Here is a 20,895-nt window from a genome sequence, read left to right on the forward strand (position 1 = left end):
AGAGGCAATCGGATATTCCTTGGATCAACTTTCCCTATAAATGTTATATCCAGTTATATTCTGTGTATCCAAGAAAGAATCCAGGACTTTCCTACAGCAATCCACTGAGCTGGCCACAACCAACTCTTGAGGGAATCTATTCCACATTCTCACAGCTCTGACTGTGAAGAAACCTTTCCATGGTGTGTGTATAATGACATTTAATTGAGAGATCATTCACCATAAAAGTACAACCATTAATGTTTTTTTCATTTGTCCTCATCATTTATTGGTGTTGTACAAGTATGGCAGGGATGTGCTGGTAAAGCATTGATTAGACCAGGGGTCTCCAAATTTTATAAACGAAGGGCCAGTTTACTGTCCTTCAGACTTTAAGGGGGGCCGGACTGTGGCCAGTCGGAGAAGAAAATGTCCTGACATCAGTGGGAGTAAACAATGCCTCATCATTGGTATTAATGGGAGATAGAGTGCCCCATCACTGGTATCAATGGGGGGAATAGTTTCCCTTTGTTGGTGTCAGTGGGAGGAATAGTACCTCATCATTGGTGTCGGTGGGAGGAATAGTGCCCCATCATTGGTGTCAGTGGGAGGAATAGTGCCCCATCATTGGTGTCAGTGGGAGGAATAGTGCCCCATCATTGCTGTCAGCGGGAGGAATAGTGCCCCATCATTGGTGTCAGTGGGAGGAATAGTGCCCCATCATTGGTGTCAGTGGGAGGAATAGTGCCCCATGATTGGTATTAGTGGGAGGAATAGTGCCCCATCATTAATGCCTGTAGAAGGAATAGTGTCCTAACACTGGTGTCAGTGGGAGGAATAGTGCATTATCATTGGTGTCAGTGGGAGGAATAGTGCCCCATCATTGGTATCAGTGGAAGGAATAGTGCCCCATGATTGGTGTCAGTGGGAGGAATAATGCCCCATGATTGGTGTTAGTGGAAGGAATAGTGCCCCATCATTAATGCCTGTAGAAGGAATAGTGTCCTAACACTGGTGTCAGTGGAAAGAATAGTGCCCCATGATTGGTGTCAGTGGGAGGAATAGTGCATTATCATTGGTGTCAGTGGGAGTAATAATGCCCCATTATTGGTGTTAGTGGAAGGAATAGTGCCCCATGATTGGTGTCAGTGGGAGGAATAGTGCCCCATCATTAATGCCTGTAGAAGGAATAGTGTCCTAACACTGGTGTCAGTGGAAAGAATAGTGCCCCATGATTGGTGTCAGTGGGAGGAATAGTGCACTATCATTAGTGCCAGTAGGAGGAATAGTGCATTATCATTGGTGTCAGTGGGAGGAATAGTGCCCCATGATTGGTGTCAGTGGGAGGAATAATGCCCCATCATTGCTGTCAGCGGGAGGAATAGTGCCCTATCATAAGTGCCAGTAGGAGGAATAATGCCCCATCATTGGTGTCAGTGGGAGGAATAGTGCCCCATCATTGGTGTCAGTGGGAGGAATAGTGCCCTATCATTGGTGTCAGTGGGAGGAATAATGCCCCATGATTGGTGTCAGTGGGAGGAATAGTGCCCCATCATTGGTGTCAGTGGGAGGAATAGTGCCCCATCATTGGTATCAGTGGGAGGAATAGTGCCCCATGATTGGTGTCAGTGGGAGGAATAGTGCCCCATGAATGGTGTCAGTGGGAGGAATAATGCCCCATTATTGGTGTTAGTGGAAGGAATAGTGCCCCATTGTTGGTATCAGTGGTGGGAACTATGCTCTACTGTTGCTGATGGTGGGGGAAATAATGCCTCAAGGGCCAGATAAACGCAAGCAAAGGGCCGCAGTGTGGAGACCACTGGACTAGACCCTTGGCACTACAATAATCCAAACTTACAATGTTCCTGAACACCTACTGATTAGACTATTAACAAACCAATCTATTTTACATGTATATCTTTGACTGTGACTGTAATTTCATCACACCTTCAACCTCCAGTGCTTGGAAACATATTGGACTGAATAGATCAGGACCTCCAGTCTGTAATATAGAGGTTCCTTCCAGCCAGTTGATAAGCACTCACCGTTTCAGCTCTCTGTTGCACGCAATGTTGGAAGGAAAGAGAAAAAAGAAAATTGTTAAATACTGTAGAAACGGGCAAGAAAATTCTCAGTCTGAAGTTTCATTGTAATCAGTTCTTACTTATCCTCTTCCAGCTTCTTCCTCAGGATCTCTCTCCGCCATGCCGGCATGGTTGACAACCGTGCTGCCTCCTCCTGCTCCTGTACAAGAGCAACAACTCATAAATACACAGCAATGCCACCGCATTCCATTCAAATGATATTTAGACTTTCTCATCCAGTAGGAAAAAGCGTCATTTTTAAAGAGGTCCTACATATTGTGCCACCTGACCCAATCAGTTTATTTCGTCTCTACCTTTTCCAACTGATGGAGGTAAGGTTAGGCCCAGCTGTTAGTGCAAAGAGGATCCATAACACAGACCACTTTCTTGGCACCAACACGACAGCATACATGTAGTAGTTTATTGCCATGAATTTTTGCCAGGAAAGGAAAATTACAGGATGCAATTGATACAATTTTTCATCAAACCAACATACTACCATATGTATGCTGCCATGGATAGGCCTCATGAAAATTTTGGTAAGCATTTGATACATTTTTCCATCTTCCTGGTGCCAATATAATAGCATGTATACTACAATGGATTTGAGTGAGGAAAGGAAAATTGTGGTTTGCCTTTGATACAATTTTCCAGTTTCCAGTTTCCTGGCTCCAACATATGAGCCTACTACCACAGGTATGTTGCCAAGGATTGGAGTCAGGAAAATCTTGGTAATTAATTGATACAATTTTCCTTTTTCCTGATGCCAATGTGGTAGCATACTACATTTATGTTGCCATGGATTGGCCTCAGGAAAATTTTGGTAAAAAGTTGATACAATTTTCCAGTCTCCTGGCACCAAAATGGCAGCATACTATCACATATATACTGCCATATATTGGAGTCATGAAAGTAAAATTATGGTAAGCCTTTGAGACAAATTTCCTTTTACCTGGCTCAAGTACGGCAGCATGCTACCAGATGTATACTGCCACGGATTGGAGTCAGGAATGGAAAATTATGGTAAAAATGTGATAAAATTTTCCAGTTTCCTGGCACCCACATGGCAGCATACTACCACAGGTATGTTGCCATGGATTGACCTCAGGAAAATTGAGACAAATTTCCAGTTTCCTGGCACCAACATGGCAGCATACTACCACAGGTATGTTATCATGGAATGGCCTCAGAAAAATTAACACAAATTTGCATTTACCTGGCTTGAACATGACAGCATACTATCACATGTCTACTGCCATGGATTGTAGTCAGGAATGTAAAATTACAATAAATATTTGATACAATTTTGTAGTTTCCACAGGTATGTTGCCATGGATTGACCTCAGGAAAATTGAGACAAATTTCCAATTTCTTGGCACCAACATGGCAGCATACTACCACGGGTATGTTGCCATGGATTGAGCTCAGGAAAATTGAGACAAATTTCCAGTTTCCTGGCATCAAAATGGCAGCATTCTACCACAGGTATGTTGCCATGGATTGACCTCAGGAAAATTGAGACAAATTTCCAGTTTCCTGGCACCAACATGGCAGCATTCTACCATGGGTATGTTGCCATGGATTGACCTCAGGAAAATTTAGACAAATTTCCAGTTTCCTGGCACCAAAATGACAGCATTCTACCACGGGTATGTTGTCATGGATGGCCCTCAGGAAAAGAAAAGTATGCTAAAAATTTGATACAATTTTCCATTTGATCACAGCCTAGGAATGAACAGTTTCAGGGCCAACCAGTGAGTTCCTCAGTGGAGAGACCCAAAGAAAACCATTTAATGTTTGATAAAGAACAAACACAGATGTTGTAAACATTTTGTAGGTTTAAATTGAGCAGCCCCATAAATATTAATGATTTCATATTTGCAACACACTAAAGTACGCCATGATTACTCATAAGGGGAATTTTACATATACTGGAACTTCTATCAATTCTGTTGCGCAACAAGGCAATGTGGTCACATGCCTGATGAAGGGGTCCTGCGAGACTCCGAATAGTTGCCTTTCTGTAACTGATCGTTTATTAAAACTTTTGGACCCATATTGGTGATCCTTGGTGTGCTGGTGACATTCTCCCTCACAAGGCAATGGGTGGCATGTGACAGATAACGAAAGGCATACTTTTAGAAAAAATTAAATGCACCCTTATTAGTTAATTTAAAAATGCGCACTCATTTTTTTTCCATTGGAGCCTGCAAAACATTGTAACCAGGATTGGTGGATGGCGGGTGTAATGCTCTGGCTCCTGTAGGCCAGCCCCAGGTCTGTAGGGAGTAAGGACTTTGTTAGTCGGCTGGAGGAGGTATCAGTACGGTGACATCATTGGAGGTATCCATGTGGTGTGGTGACATCATTGCCCCTGTGCTCTATTGAGAATTACGAGTACCCTTACTATGGGTACCATTAGGAGTTCAGTCCAACTCCTCCCAGGCCATGCCTCCAACGCAGTTTGCCCCACCCACAGGGCTTAGTCATAGGGCTCCCCTACCTGTGGGTGGGGTGAAATGCATTGGGACATGGCCTGGGAGGAGTTAGACTGAAGCCTTTAAGCCTTTCCTACTCTTCTATACTCCTGGGCTGTTTTCTTGGAGTGCTCATCCGCTTTTCCGTTAGTGTCCACCCTCTTTGTTGCCACACATAAGAGCTATGTGGACAGCAAGAGGTTTAATAGCCTGTGCGGACAGACTTTGGGCTTTTGTCAATCACATCAGATTGAGGTGCTTCTGAGAGAAAATTTCTCCAATGGTATAAAAGTTAGAAAGAAAAATCTAAAATGTTAAGTTGTAACTAAACCAGGGACAGATGAGAAGTTTTCCAATTGGAACACTTGGCCTGTTGGCAACTGTCCAAGAAGGGATTTGACTTACTTTGGAGAGAGATCCTCTCACTTCGTGAGGTGTCTACAGGACAGGAAGTGACAAGTAATGAGACATCTGGAGTCTAAAAGACCCCTGATGCCTCAACTGTCCTTCAGTCCTCTCACCTGTCCTCCAGTTCCTGTCCTGTTGTGTCTACAAGACAGGAAGTGAAGGGAAATCTCCCCAATTGGACACGGATGGCCATTCCATATGCTTTACATCAAAAATAAAAGTTGTGGCTTTGCATATAGCTTAAGCATCTATTTCCTTTAACCGGCTTCTTAAAAGGATGCTATGCCCTTGCCTATGCAGGAGAAGGTGACACTGCCTCTGCACAAATCCTCCCTGACCCCCTTTTATTCGCCTTTCCAGTGTTCTGTCCTTTGTCACAGCTACTGTTGAAATCAGCCGTGCCACTCCCTTGGACATGTGACAGTGCTCTATTGATTGGCTCCCAGGTCCGAGCATTGTAGCAGGGGAGGTGGTCACATGCTCTTCCATTTCTGGATTTGCTGGCCACGATGGAGAAGGAGCAGTGAGGGAGAGCGGGTAGGGCGAGTATAGTGGGGTCTTTGCAGAGACATGGTCACGTTGCCCTGCATTGGCTAAGTGGACAGTGTCTCTTTAAATGCCAGTAGACTTTCTGGTAGGTCTTAAAACATCTAAAAGTATAAACACCATAAAAAATAAAGGTTAAATATTAAATTTTAAACAGTGAAATGTGCATTTTAGTTAGTTTAGTCCCAATGATATAATTCTTGCAATATTTAATACAAAAGAAAGCACGCAAACCCCAATGAAGGAGAGTTGTGAGTCTCCGAAACACAATGGATATATTTTCAGACCTGTAGTCAAGATAAGTGTAGAGCCCCTCTAGTTAGCCAGGGGGAGCTAGCTAGGTTAGCAGCCTGGTGTGAGTCAGCCATGGATGAGTCAGCCAGGTTCAATTTAGGCCAGTGCTGAGGGCTCTGCAAGTCAGTTCCTTGATACCTCCCCCTGCTTTAGAAGCTTCATAAGTTTCTAGAAGGCAGTGGGAGGAAGTTAGGAGGGGCTGATCAGCATACTCAAAGAATTCTGACCAACCCCCAAGCAGGAGGCTTGGCATGGGGTCAGAACAGTCCTTAAGTATGAGAGAGCCTGACCAGGAAGTGTTCATTGTTGGGTGGAAGATGATGTGAGAAGGCTGGAATGCGGAGTCTGGGAGGGGGCCCAGGGAGGAGCCTACTTACATGCAGTTGAGCTGGAAGGATCTCTCAGCCTCAACCGTCCCTTGAGAAAGGACAGCCTGGAAAGCAGGGAAGGAGCCAGGCCAGTGTAAGGCCTGAAGGCAGCTACCAACCCACAAGCTTGCAGGAGAGGGCTGAGTGAGTTATCCCACATCCCCTGGGCCAGATAAGGGGCGAGAGCAGTCAGGTGGTCAACCCAACTAGCTCCTCATCTGGAGCTACTCGGCTAAAGTAGCAGTTTCTGGGTCCCCTTGCTCAGGGATTCCCTCGGGCAGCTGGGTGAAGAGATGAATTAATCTGAGGTGGTAAACCAGGAGGGCTGGAGAGCTCTCTAATAACAGAATCTTTGTCTGAGGACTTGTACATAGTTGCTAAGGAGTTGTCCTCAAGTTGCAGTTTCCTTGGGCATCCCATACATGCCTCAACTCCATCCAAGTTCAATACACCTTAATAAAATAAAACAAAACCCAAGCTCAAGGACTGTTTACTGACTCCAGTGTGCATGTGTGGATAAAATGTGTGTTGCCTGGCTGTGCAAAACTTTAGGAGGACCCAAAAGCTCAGCGGCTCCCCAGGGGGGTAGTGCTACATAAGTATACTTTTGCTGGACTTGATACAAACCTGTGGCACTCTCGTCCTTTAAATACTATTCTGATCATCCCAGTGGCCTCTAGGGTACCCCGGCTGACAGCGGCCCCTAGATATACCCAGCTGAGAGACAACTGTAAGAGGCCCCTAAGGATACCTGACTGACAGAGAGCTGCCTGTAGGAACTTTATATCTAATCAACATCTCACCTACCAATGGCTCCAGCGCTTGACCAATATTATCACGTCACATGGAGGCCCCTAAGGATACCTGACTGACAGAGAGCTGCCTGTAGGAACTTTATATCTAACCAACATCTCACCTACCAATGGTTCCAGCCAGGGGCCGACTGACAACTCATGGGGCCCCCGGGCAATAGGGGATCATGGGGCCCCTGTATCCTTGCCCACACTCAAACCACGCCCACCAAAGCCTATAAAAGGCAGCAGGGGCATCTCATGGGGCCTCCTACTGACCCCGGGCCCTCGGGCAGTGCCCGAGTTCCCAAATGGTCAGTCCGCCCCTGGTTCCAGCGCTTGACCAATATTATCACGTCACATGGATTATGTAGACAGTCATGTAAATCAGTGGAAATAAAATGTCTATCAATCAGATTAATGTTACCTTTGGCTTAAAGTAGAGTTCCAACCAAAAGTGGAAGCTCCGCTTTTCTGTCTCCGCACCCCCTCTGCTGACACATTTGGCAGCTTTTGGCGAATGCCTGGTTTTGAGAGGCACCCGCTCCCACTTCTGGCTCAGTTCACCACAGCAAACTAAGCCAGTAGTTTGCCCTCTCCCCCATCCACAGCCCTCTGGGACCTTGGAAGTGTCCCATTCACAAAGCGTAGCGTCCTTTGCGTATGCGCAGAAGGAAACTGGTGGTGAAGCCCCAAGGCTTCACTGCTGGTTTCCCTTAGTCAAGATGGTGGCACCAGCACCTGACAGATGATGGAAGAATCGGCTCGGGCATTGAGGACACCGCTGGATGCATGGACAGGTAAATGCCCAAATATTTTTTATTTGGGAGACAGCGGGGGCCAGAACTCCACTTTAAATATTACAAATAAATAAGAAGTTGGTGTATCGTACATGTGACATGATGTAACGTACATGTGATGTAAATGTACAGATTTGAGTGGATAAGATGCGATCAGTAGTAATATGTAAGGACATTCCATTGTCATTAAGGATGTATATTCAGTCAGAGGTACTCAGACACAGAGGCATCAATTAGGCTGAAAAGCCCGGATTCTGGGATGTGACACCTTTGTATTAATACGGTTGTCACCTTCTGTTGAAACCGGTTTAAAGGAAGTGGTTCCAGACATTCCGGCTTCATGACAGCAAGGAGCTAAAGGTATATCCATCCATCAAAAGGGGTACCGTATTTGCCGGCGTATAAGACGACTGGGCGTATAAGACGACCCCCCTACTTTTCCTGCTAAAATGTAGTGTTTGGGCTATACTCGCCGTATAAGACTACCCCTCTTCCAATGCACACCAGTGGGAGGAATAGTGCCCCATCATTGGTGTCAGTGGGAGGAATAGTGCCCCATCATTGATGTCAGTGGGAGGAATAGTGCCCCATCATTGATGTCAGTGGGAGGAATAGTGCCCCATCATTGGCATTAGTGGCAGGAATAGTGCCCTATCATTAGTGTCAGTGGGAGGAATAGTGCCCCATCGTTGGTATCAGTGGGAGGAATAGTGCCCCATCATTGGTGTCAGTGGGAGGAATAGTGCCCCATCATTGGTATCAGTGGAGGAATAGTGCCCCATCATTGGTGTGAGTGGGAGGAATAGTGTCCCATCATTGGTATCAGTGGGAGGAATGGTGCCCCATCATTGGTGTCAGTGGCAGGAATAGTACCCCATCATTGGTGTCAGTGGGAGGAATAGTGCCCCATCATTGGTGTCAGTGGCAGGAATAGTGCCCCATCATTGGTGCCAGTGGGAGGAATGGTGTCCCATCATTGCTGTCAGTGAGGGGTGGAATAGTGCCCCATCATTGGTGTCAGTGGGGGGTGGAATAGTGCCCCATCGTTGGTGTCAGTGGGGGGGGGGGGGGATAGTGCCCCATCATTGGTGTCAGTGGGGGGGAGGAATAGTGCCCCATCGTTGGTGTCAGTGGGAGGAATAGTGCCCCATCATTGGTATCAGTGACACCAATGATGGGGCACTATTCCTCCCACTGAGACTTGCTGACCCTGTTCTCGTATGGTGCTGCAGCAGCCAGCATATGTGGTTGCAGCAGCACCTCTACACAGAACACTTACCTGCTGCTCCGGCACTCGATTTTCGCGGGGCCGCTCGGCTCCGCCCCCTTGCCGGTGATTGGCCGCCTGTGTGCCTTTCCTGAGCTACAGTTCTGGCGGCCAATCACCGGTGAGGAGGCGGAGCCGAGCAGCCGCACGAACATCCAGTGGCCGAACAGAAGGAGACGCCGCGCTTCCTGGACCGGATCGTCGTGGGACTGGATCCAGGTAAGAGGCATCAGCCCCTGCAAACCCCTGTACTTAATGCCGCAGCCCTCCTAAACAGTATACCGGCGTATAAGACGACCCCCGACTTTTGAGAAGATTTTCAAGGGTCAAAAAGTCGTCTTATACGCCGGCAAATACGGTACGTTTAATCTCTCATATAAGCTAAAATATTAGTTGCAGAGAGATGAACATACTCCCTTCTATTTGGGCATTCTGTATGCTACATCTGCATCTAAAAACCATATTTGTGGCTTAGGTAGAATGCCAGGAAAATGCAGGAAATGGCTAGGTGGCGCTGGATCGCGACTGACAGACGATGGAAGAATCGGCTCGGGGGTTGAGGACACCGCTGGATACATGGACAGGTAAATGCCCGAATATTTTTTATTTGGGAGACAGCGAGGGCCAGAACTCCGCTTTAAATATTACAAATAAATAAGAAGTTGGTCATCATGGTATTCTATGAACAGATCAGTGCAAAACCCGTCTAACAATAGATTACAAAACCATATTATTTAGGAAAAAAAAAACACAAGAATTTCAGTCCGATAGAACTTTATTACGCAGCTAAAACAGTTGAAACTGCACACAAGTATACTTGAAGAACAAATGAACACTCAGCCAGAGCTCATGTCTTTAGGAGTGTAGATATACATTTAAATGAAGTCTACTAACTCCTCCATGAATAGAAAACACCGAACAGAAAACAAAAACTATCAAAAGAAAAAAAAAAATCTACACACAAAAAGACAAAAAAAATTAAACAGCACCATGCCAAAAAAAAAAAAGATTGCAATCCTAAATTTTAAAATGATAACGTCATTATTTTTTTGTACATTTTTGAGATTTAAAAAAAGAAACCCCCATAAGCAAGAAAGAAAAAACAACACATGAACATTATTTATTCTTGGGTATGATTCGTATCGGGAAATCTATCTGTATGGAGTTTGAATGCTCTACTTGTATTTGGAGAGCTTCCTCCAGACACTCCACCCAAAATCCCAAAACATTCAGGTCAGTTAAATGACTTTAATTCAAAATGAACTCCTTTGAGGACAGGGATTGATGCTAACGGTTCTACGCACTCTCTCACAGTAAATGCCAAAAATAAAATCGTAATGACTAGAATAGGTTCTCGATGATCTGAACTCAAAATGGCATCATTTAAGAAAATGTATTTTCCAGTTGAGCTTTTCCATTTTTAAAGGAAATCTTATGAGGCAGAAAAGCTCTACTGTCGTATATAATTATAATTTTTTTTTTATTTTAATTTATTTTTTTTAATTCCAAAACCTAATGAACATATTTAGTGTTTAGAGGCCGAAGACACAATTTTAGTAACTGTTCATATTTTTAACTGACTCCTGACCTTGGATGTGCCAATGAACAGTTAAAATGGATCAACAATCAACATCTCGCAGGGTAGGTTGAAGAAGCTTGTCTGGTTGGATTTTAGTAACGTTCCAAATTTTTTATTTGGGCAGTAAAAACTGATACCGCCAACAGTCTAAACCTGCTGAAGACAGTAAAGGTGAACAAATAACGAAAAAAAAAAAAGAAAAAAAACTTTTCTTCCCACTGGCCCCCTTATCAATTATTTTCTAGCTTCTATGTATTGTTTAATTTTTTTTTTATTATATAGGTTTTATGAATACTCATGGTTTAAAAGACTTATGTCCAAGAACCAACATTAACTAATATAATATAAAAATTTAAGGGAAAAAAACACTTTTTATCAAGGAATTTCATGCCCCACATGTCAGTTTCCAGCATCTAATTTTGAGTTGAAATAAAAATAAAAACAATTGGTAACAGTTCAAGAAAAATAGTTACCCATTTTTCAATTTTAACGAAAAAAAAAGGAAAAAAAACTTTTCTTCCTACTGGCCACATTATCAGTTATTTTCTAGCTTTTATGATTTGTTTTAATTTTTTTTTTTTTATTATATAGGTTTTATGAATACTCATGTTTAAAAGACTTATGTCCAAGAACCAACATTAATTAATATAATATAAAAATTTAAGGGGAAAAAAAAAACACTTTTTATCAAGATATTTCATGCCCCACATATCAGTTTCCAACATCTAATTTTGAGTTGAAAAAAAAATTATACAAATGATAACAGTTCAAAAAACATAGTTACCCATTTTTCAATTTTAACGAAAAAAAAAGGAAAAAACTTTTCTTCCTACTGGCCCCCTTATCAATTATTTTCTAGCTTCTATGAATTGTTTTAATTTAGCTTTTTATTATATAGGTTTTATGAATACTCATGTTTAAAAGACTTATGTCCAAGAACCAACATTAACTAATATAATATAAAAATTTAAGGGAAAAAAAACACTTTTTTATCAAGGAATGTCATGCCCCACATGTCAGTTTCCAGCATCTAATTTTGAGTTGAAAAACAATAATACAAATGATAACAGTTAAAAAAAATAGTAACCCATTTTTCAATTTTAACAAAAAAAAAGAAAAAAAAAAACTTTTCTTCCTACTGACCCCCTTATCAATTATTTTCTAGCTTCTATGAATTGTTTTACTTTTATTTTTTTATTATATAGGTTTTATGAATACTCATGTTTAAAAGACTTATGTCCAAGAACCAACATTAACTAATATAATATAAAAATTTAAGGAAAAAAAAACACTTTTTTATCAAGGAATGTCATGCCCCACATGTCAGTTTCCAGCATCTAATTTTGAGTTGAAAAACAATAATACAAATGATAACAGTTAAAAAAAATAGTAACCCATTTTTCAATTTTAACAAAAAAAAAGAAAAAAAAAAACTTTTCTTCCTACTGACCCCCTTATCAATTATTTTCTAACTTCTATGAATTGTTTTACTTTTATTTTTTTATTATATAGGTTTTATGAATACTCATGTTTAAAAGACTTATGTCCAAGAAACAACATTAACTAATATAAAAATTTAAGGAGAAAAAAACACTTTTTATCAAGGAATGTCATGCCCCACATGTCAGTTTCCAGCATCTAATTTTGAGTTGAAAAAAAATAATACAAATACTAACAGTTAAAAAAAAAATAGTTACCCATTTTTCAATTTTAACGAGAAAAAAACTTTTCTTCCTACTAACCCCTTTATCAATTATTTTCCAGCTTCTTTGAATTGTTTTACTTTTATTTTTTTATTATATAGGTTTTATGAATACTCATGTTTAAAAGACTTATGTCCAAGAACCAACATTAACTAATATAATATAAAAATTTAAGGAAAAAAAAAACACTTTTTATCAAGGTATTTCATGCCCCACACGTTAGTTTCCAGCATCTAATTTTGAGTTGAAAAAAAATAATACATATACTAACAGTTAAAAAAAAAATCGTTACCCATTTTTCAATTTTAATGGAAAAAAAAGAAAAAACTTTTCTTCCTACTGGCCCTCTTATCAATTATTTTCTAGCTTCTATGAATTGTTTAATAAAATTTTTTATTATGTAGGTTTTATGAATACTCATGTTTAAAAGACTTATGTCCAAGAAACAACATTAACTAATATAAAAATTTAAGGAGAAAAAAAACACTTTTTATCAAGGTATTTCATGCCCCGCACGTTAGTTTCCAGCATCTAATTTTGAGTTGAAAAAAAATAATACAAATGATAACAGTTCAATAAAAAAAGTTACCCATTTTTCAATTTTAACATAATTTGAATATTTGAAAGGAATAATGGCAAACATGCAACCATATAATTAAAAATAAAATAATAAAAAAAAAACCCCTCCCTATTGGCCCTTTATAAAAAAGAACTAACCAAATCATGACGTGTGAAATTAGATGGAATTCAGGAACTGATAAAGAACTGGCCAAAGATGTTAAGCACTGTTGCGCTTAGTCTTTACCAAATATGTTTGCACTGTCTGGTTTCTATGAATTCTAAGAGCTTCATTTTTATTATTCAGATTCTATAAATACTGACGTTTAAAAGAATTATATCTAAGGAACAACAACAAGTATATAATATAAAAGTTCTAGAAAAAAAAATATACATTTTATCAAGCTGGAGCCAAATTTTGAGTCTCAACAAATAATACAAATAATAATACAAATAATAATACAAATAATAACAGTTAAAGAAAATGGTTGCCTATTTTTTAATTTTAACCTAATTGGAAAAAAGGAAATAGCAAACATGCACCCTCTAAAAAAAGAAAAAAATTTCCTTCCTACTGTCCCCCGATAAAAAACGAACCAAACCATGACTTAGTTGATCCCGGGAATATCCGATTTCCTCTCGGGGGATCAGGAAGGATTTTGTTTTTCCCTGCAGAAGCAAATTGGATCGTGCTTTGCTGGGTTTTTTTTCCTTCCTCTGGATCAACTGTGCGTGTAGGATTAGAACTTTTTTTTTTTTAATGGTTGAACTGGATGGACTTTTGTCTTTTTTCAGCCAGACTAACTATGTAATATAAATAAAAGAAAAGGAAAAGAATAGAACAGAATAGAAAAAAACCATTAGAATAAAATAAAATTAAAAAAAAAGAATAGAACCGTCCTGGATTCTTTCTTGGATACACAGAATATAACTGGATATAACATTTATAGGGAAAGTTGATCCAGGGAATATCTGATTGCCTCTCGGGGGATCAGGAAGGAATTTCTTTCCCAACAGGAGCAAATTGGATCGTGCTTTGCTGGGTTTTTGCCTTCCTCTGGATCAACTGTGGGTGTAGTTATAACATTTTTTTTTCTATGGTTGAACTGGATGGACTTTTGTCTTTTTTCAGCCAGACTAACTATGTAATATAAATTAAAAGAAAAGAATAGAATAGAATAGAAAAAAAACTATAGAATAAAATAAAAAGAATAGAACCCCCCACTGACACCAACAAAGGGAAACTATTCCTCCCATTGATACCAGTGATGGGGCACTCTGTCTCCCATTAATACCAATGATGAGGCACTGTTTACTCCCACTGATGTCAGGACTGGCCCTTCGTTTATAAAATTTGGAGACCCCTGGTCTAGTCAATGCTTTACCACCACATCCCTGCCATACTTGCACAACACCAATATTGCCTCAAATGATGAGGACAAATGAAAAAAACATTAATGGTTGTACTTTTATGGTGGATGATCTCTCAATTAAATGTCATTATACACACACCATGGAAAGGTTTCTTCACAGTAAGAGCTGTGAGAATGTGGAATAGACTCCCTCAAGAGTTGGTTGTGGCCAGCTCAGTGGATTGCTGTAGGAAAGTCCTGGATTCTTTCTTGGATACACAGAATATAACTGGATCAGGAGTGGACTGACCATTTGGAAAATCAGGCACTGCCCGAGGGCCCGGGGTCAGTAGGGGGCCCCGTGAGATGCCCCTGGTACCTTTTTCATAGGCCCTTTTGAGTTTGGGCAAGGACACAGGGGCCCCATGATCCCCTATTGCTCGGGGGCCCCATGAGTTGTCAGTCCGCCCCTGAACTGGATACTAACATTTATCGGGAAAGTTGATCCAGGGAATATCCGATTGCCTCTCGGGGGATCAGGAAGGAATTTTTTCCCTGCAGGAGCAAATTGGATCGTGCTTTGCTGGGATTTTTTTGCCTTCCTCTGGATCACCTGTGGGTCCAGGATTATAACTTTTTTTTTTTAATGGTTGAACTGGATGGACTTTTATCTTTTTTCAGCCAGACTAACTATGTAACTATGTAATATAAATTAAAAGAAAAGAATAGAATAGGATAGAAAAAAAACCTATAAAATAAAAAGAATAGAACCGTCCTGGATTCTTTCTTGGATACACAGAATATAACTGGATATAACATTTATAGGGAAAGTTGATCCAGGGAATATCCGATTGCCTCTCGGGGGATCAGGAAGGAATTTTTTCCCTGCAGGAGCAAATTGGATCGTGCTTTGCTGGGTTTTTGCCTTCCTCTGGATCACCTGTGGGTGTAGTTATAACATTTTTATTTTCTATAGTTGAACTGGATGGACTTTTGTCTTTTTTCAGCCAGACTAACTATGTAACTATGACTTGGTAAAATTAGAATTCAGGAACCAATAAAGATTGGGCCAAAGATGTTAAGCGCTGTTGCCCGTAGTCTTTATCAAACTTTTTTTTGGAAGTTTTACTTTTGTTGTTACACAGATTATAGAAGTACACATATTTAAAAGATTTGTGTCTAAGAAGCAACATAAAATAATACTAGCAAAAAAGCTTAAGAAAGAGAAAAAACACTTTTTATCCAGATTTCTGAAGCCCCGCACATCAGTTTCTAGCGTTTAATTTTGAATTAAAATAAATAACAAAGATCAAGATTTTGGAAGCCCCGCACGTCAGTTTCTAGCATCTAATTTTGAACCAAAATAAATAACAAAGATGATAACCGTTCAATAGAAATATAATATACAAAATCCTCTTGCGCTCTTATGTAAGACAGTAGTGGAAAAAATATATATATATATCTCTCACACCAGATATTCAACAGCTGCTAACATCTAATCCTATACCAAATAGGTCATTAAAGCATAAACATAGATAAAGGATGTAGCGCTTATACATGAACAATAAATAAAGTAATATAGTGACCCCCCAAGTGAAATTACTGTGTGATCATACCTAACATAGGCCTTAAATAGTGAAGCAGTCCACATGTGCAGGAGCAAACCAAGCTCTTTTATCCACTTAGGACAAAAAATAAGATACGTGACGCTTCCAATCCTCCAGTCCTGATGAAGTCACGAGGTCACGTGACGCAACGCGTCGACGGTACAACGTGGTGACGCACTTCTGGCGTGGCGCCATCTTGGAACACCCTTTGAGTTCTATGCCTACACCCAACATATGGGAAAAACGCTGTATGAAACTCTGCTCACGTGAGTTTGCATTTTACTTGTTTTTTATGTTGTAAATAAACGGTCTACACCAGCAATGGGCAAACTACGGCCCGGCGGACCTTTTAATCCGGCCCGCGGAGCTAGGCTCCCGCTAGGCTCCTCTCACAGTCCGCCCTGAAGACCGGTGTAGCATGAAAATCTGTCTCCTATGAGGATCTGTCCCTCTCGACGTATCTGCGCATGTGCCGGAGATCGCCGATCGGCTGCTAATGCCTGAAACTGGCACATGCGCAGATACGTCGAGGGGGACAGATCCTCATAGGAGACAGATTTCATGCTACACCGGAGCGGCGCGGGAACACGGCGAGAGGAACGCGCGGAGCAAAGGTAAGTGAATTGACACAGGGGGGACTTGGGGACTTAATATGGGGGATGAATTAATATGGGGGATGAATTACTATAGGGGGGATGAATTACTATAGGGGGGATGAATTACTATGGGGGATGAATTACTATATGGGGGATGAATTACTATATGGGGGATAAATTACTATATGGGGGATGAATTACTATATGGGGGATGAATTACTATGGGGGATGAATTACTATGGGGGATGAATTACTATATGGGGTATGAATTACTATATGGGGGATGAATTACTATGGGGGATGAATTACTATATGGGGGATGAATTACTATGGGGGATGAATTACTATATGGGGGATGAATTACTATGGGGGATGAATTACTATATGGGGGATGAATTACTATGGGGGATGAATTACTATATGGGGGATGAATTACTATATGGGGGATGAATTACTATATGGGGGATGAATGACTATAGGGGGGATGAATGACTATATGGGGGATGAATGACTATAGGGGGGATGAATTACTATATGGGGGATGAATTACTATGGGGGATGAATTACTATATGGGGGATGAATTACTATATGGGGGATGAATTACTATAGGGGGGATGAATTACTATATGGGGGATGAATTACTATATGGGGAATGAATTACTATAGGGGGGAAGAATTACTATGGAGGATGAATTACTATATGGGGGATGAATTACTATGGGGGATGAATTACTATGGGGGATGAATTACTATATGGGGAATGAATTACTATATGGGGGATGAATTACTATGGGGGATTAATTACTATATGGGGGATTAATTACTATGCTTACTATGGGGGAATATTACTATACTTACTATGGATGACACATACACATCATTCATCTACTCTTGGTCCGGCCCCCGGGTCCAATATATGAACCCATTGCGGCCCTCAAGTCAAAAAGTTTGCCCACCCCTGGTCTACACTATGGAGGATGTCTTCTTTTTTCTTATGGGGATTTGAGCTGGGATTCATCTTGCTCATTGGCCCGCAAGGATACTAGAGGAGAGGTGGAAGCTGTGTCCTGTGGAAACATTTTCAAGCCATATTATCGTGAGGAGCTCTTCTTAGTCCTAGTGGTGGTATATTAAAAGCTCTGTGGCCCTGCAGGGTGGCAGGTTGGAGGTAAGAGGCCATTTTAGCCGTTATTGGATCACATTCAAGGGTGTGTGGGTTCACACACATTCCTTTGATTTGCATGAACAAAAGGAATGTGACACAGATCACTGGATTTCTTCTCCTCGTGTGTTTTGTTTGTAGTGTTTTTTACATTTTGTATTAAACTTTTATATACCCAAGTAGTATATTGAGGATTGGAAGCGTCACGTATCTTATTTTTGTCCTAAGTGGATAAAAGAGCTTGGTTTGCTCCTGCACATGTGGACTGCTTCACTATTTAAGGCCTATGTTAGGTATGATCACACAGTAATTTCACTTGGGGGTCACTATATTACTTTATTTATTGTTCATGTATAAGCGCTACATCCTTTATCTATGTTTATAGTTCAATAGAAATAGTTACCCATTTTTCAATTTTAACCTAATTAGAGCATTAAAAGCAAATATAAGAAAAAAAAAATAATGCATATCTTAAAAATTTGGTGACAAATTTTTGATTTATAATATATAATAATATAATAATAAAGGATACAATTCTTCTAAGGCTACTGATGTTTTAGAACAAAAGTGTCTGCATGTTACAATTCCCTTTTTTTTAATGGTTGAACTTGTTTAATGAAGGTCAGGAATTAATTATGAGTTTGTTACGATTTTCTGGAAACCGCAAATCCACGTCACGTCTTTCTAGACCCATTTAAACATTAAAATCGTAAGCATGCTTGCCTCACCGGTGAGTGTGGACTAATTTTTAAAATACTCCAAAGAATTCACAAATACAACATATAAGCTATACGCTTCTTGAACCATTCTTGATCGAACGCTTGTTTCCACTACCAAACCAATGTGCACCTGTTCTTGTGACAATCGAGTCGCACAATGAGGGTTTTTACGGCTACACCTCAAAAGCAACTCCTTCGAGCTGCCATGTTTGTTTTGGTAAAATGTAATTTACCGTTGGAATTTGTAGGTAGCACAACAAGTGTGAATAGAAACCATCATATATCAAACATTTCTGCTTCTTTCTCTTTCCAAAAAGAAAAACTGCGATCGATATAACGGCATATATCATCATTAGTAAACTCCCCCAGTTCTGAAATGAGCTGTATAGAGTCCTTTCTAGTTTTCGGGAGAGGCGTCAGTTCATCGCTGGGAAGTATATTGTCCTTCGCTTTAGTGTCCATGGTAACCTGGGGCTCTTCATTAGAAACGAGCTGGGTTACCGTGTCCTCGACCTGGTCAGCGACACCAGCTACATCTCCCTGTATGCTGTCCCCGAAGAACTGTTGCTTGAGATCCTCAAAGCCGTCTGTCCAATCTCTTTTTCCAGCTTCAATCTCCTCCATGACAACCTTGTGGAAATCACGAATGAGTTCCCAAGGGTGGCTGCCAAGCCGGTCGAACATTTCGTAGCACAGGATGTGTCGGAATTTTCTCTCTTCCCGTGACATGGTCATTTCTAGTAATTGAAAGTAACCCAGCATAAAAAGGTCCAAAGTCAGGCTGGAATATTCCACAGGGGCGCCATTCACATGTGGCAGGAAATGCTCTGGCCAATAAAGCATGTTTGCTCTACTCAACCGACGGATTTGCCTAGTAGGCACCTGGCAGATGATGCTTCTCCAATGGCTCAGCAGCTTGCCTACAACTTGCCTTTGCTTCATGAAGTATAAAAGCCGGTCGTCATCACTTGGCCCTTTGGCCAGCTTGACGCTACCATCGTTGCTTTCACTCTTCCTTCTTTCGAAATCCAGATCTTCACTCATTGAATCATCAGTTGGCTTCTTCTTAGGACTTTTAACTGACTCAGTGAATGTCCACTTCTTCCAGTGCTCAAGGAAAAGATACACAATCCTTTCTTTTCTCATGTCAATATAGTCCTGAACACAGCTAAGTTCCGTCTGCACAGGGAGACTTCTTGTCATGTGATCTGGACTAAACAATGGTTCTCCCAAGGCCTCAATGATATTGCTCTGGTTACTATTGTCCATTTCTCTCGGAAAACCATCTTCATCATGGTAGTTTAGCTGCGTATGTGAAAGCATATTAGTTGGCTCCTCGTGTGGTCCAGATAGACCATCGTTTAGGACATTGAAGTGCTCATTGCTCGATATGTAGTCTTCCTCTAAGATGGGTTCCCTTCCGTAGCTATAAGCCGTTGTTCCGACGGGTAATGATCTCTTCCTTTTATAAATCCTGTTCGATGTCTCATTAGCACTTTGAGGCTGTGTGTACAGTTCATAATTGGCTTTTAGGTTTTTGACTGAAACGCCAAACTGCTTGATCTCCTTCTCAACCTCCTCCCGAGTGGAACTGAAGGACTGAGATCTGCCAATGTTCGTACTAACTTCTTTGGTTCCGTTTATTGACTTCTCAGAAGCATCTTTGGTCACCAAGTCTTCAAGGTCGACCTCCTTCCCGCCAAGCGTTGCCAAGAGGATGGCCATGCTTTTCAAAAGCGTGGAAATTTTGGAACACCAAGCGGGCAGGTCATCTGCCCTCCCTTGCATCTGCTTTGGGTTAACAGTGAAGTGCTCTTGTGATAGAGCCGCGGACACAGGAAGGAGCTGTTGAAGCTCGTGCTCCAGCTGCTGCAGTTCCGTTTCAACTTTCTGGACTTTATGCATCACTTGCAGGTTCTCAATCTGCTTCTCAATGCGGGTGATATCGTCTTCGGTCATCAGTTCCCCGAAGGGTCCCAAAATTGCATTGTGAGCGTGAGAATATCTCCAGCCTTCTGGGTGGTAGTAATTACCAGCCTCACACTAATACAAAAATAAAAAAAAAAGGAGAGGGAAAACATCCCTCAGGGTACAAAGCCACAACTGTCCTTTTCTCTGCACTCTTTTCAACGTTTACATGTTTTTAGTGGTGTAATGGCTTTATCGGGGGGGCAACGCTTGGTGTTCTCGCAACCCAGCAAATAACAGCAAAGAACGTTACATTACTGGCTGAATGTACAGTCCACAGTCCCAATAATCAAGCATGCGTTTGATTCGTTTGTATTACAAAGTAACATAATATCAGTTAGCATTGTGATGACTAATGATAAAGATGTCACGGTAGAGGATAGATCACTCATTACACCACTAAATTACCATGTACATCATTTAAACCTGCAGTATAGAGTATACACGTGTAGCAACTAGAAATCAACATCAATAGGACATTTACTACAATGTAACAGTTGTGCCAATCGCTGCATCCCCCGACTTCCTTCCATCTCTTTATACAAGATACTGCAGTTTAAATGTATCACAAAGGAGGAAAAACACAAACTGCACACCAACACCATGCAAGAAGATGTTTAGAGGAAATGTCCATTC

General features: G+C 41.1%; 2 protein-coding genes across 2 annotated transcripts in view; both read right to left on the reverse strand.

The window, feature by feature from the left end:
* LOC149434589 (espin-like) overlaps nt 1-20,895 on the reverse strand; it is a gene marked incomplete at its 5' end in the record, with an annotated part of 79,138 nt that overhangs the window by 11,559 nt on the left and 46,684 nt on the right. The window contains 2 exons of the mRNA XM_089663610.1: nt 2,025-2,036; nt 2,144-2,223. Of these exons, the coding sequence (XP_089519736.1) occupies nt 2,025-2,036; nt 2,144-2,223 (92 nt within the window). The remainder of the gene's footprint in view (nt 1-2,024; nt 2,037-2,143; nt 2,224-20,895) is intronic.
* Nucleotides 18,568-20,250, reverse strand: LOC149434590 (espin-like protein). The gene has a single exon (XM_089663608.1). It carries the CDS (start codon nt 20,248-20,250, stop codon nt 18,568-18,570), a length of 1,683 nt encoding a protein of 560 aa, XP_089519734.1.

This window comes from Staurois parvus, unplaced genomic scaffold (genome assembly GCF_062004578.1).
Source record: "Staurois parvus isolate SC_StPar_1 unplaced genomic scaffold, SC_StPar_1.0 ptg001730l, whole genome shotgun sequence".
Lineage (NCBI taxonomy): Eukaryota > Metazoa > Chordata > Amphibia > Anura > Ranidae > Staurois > Staurois parvus.

Excerpts from the sequence above, each read along its gene's own strand:
- LOC149434590 (XM_089663608.1), bottom strand. The coding sequence starts at position 20,250 with ATGACCGAAGACGATATCACCCGCATTGAGAAGCAGATTGAGAACCTG.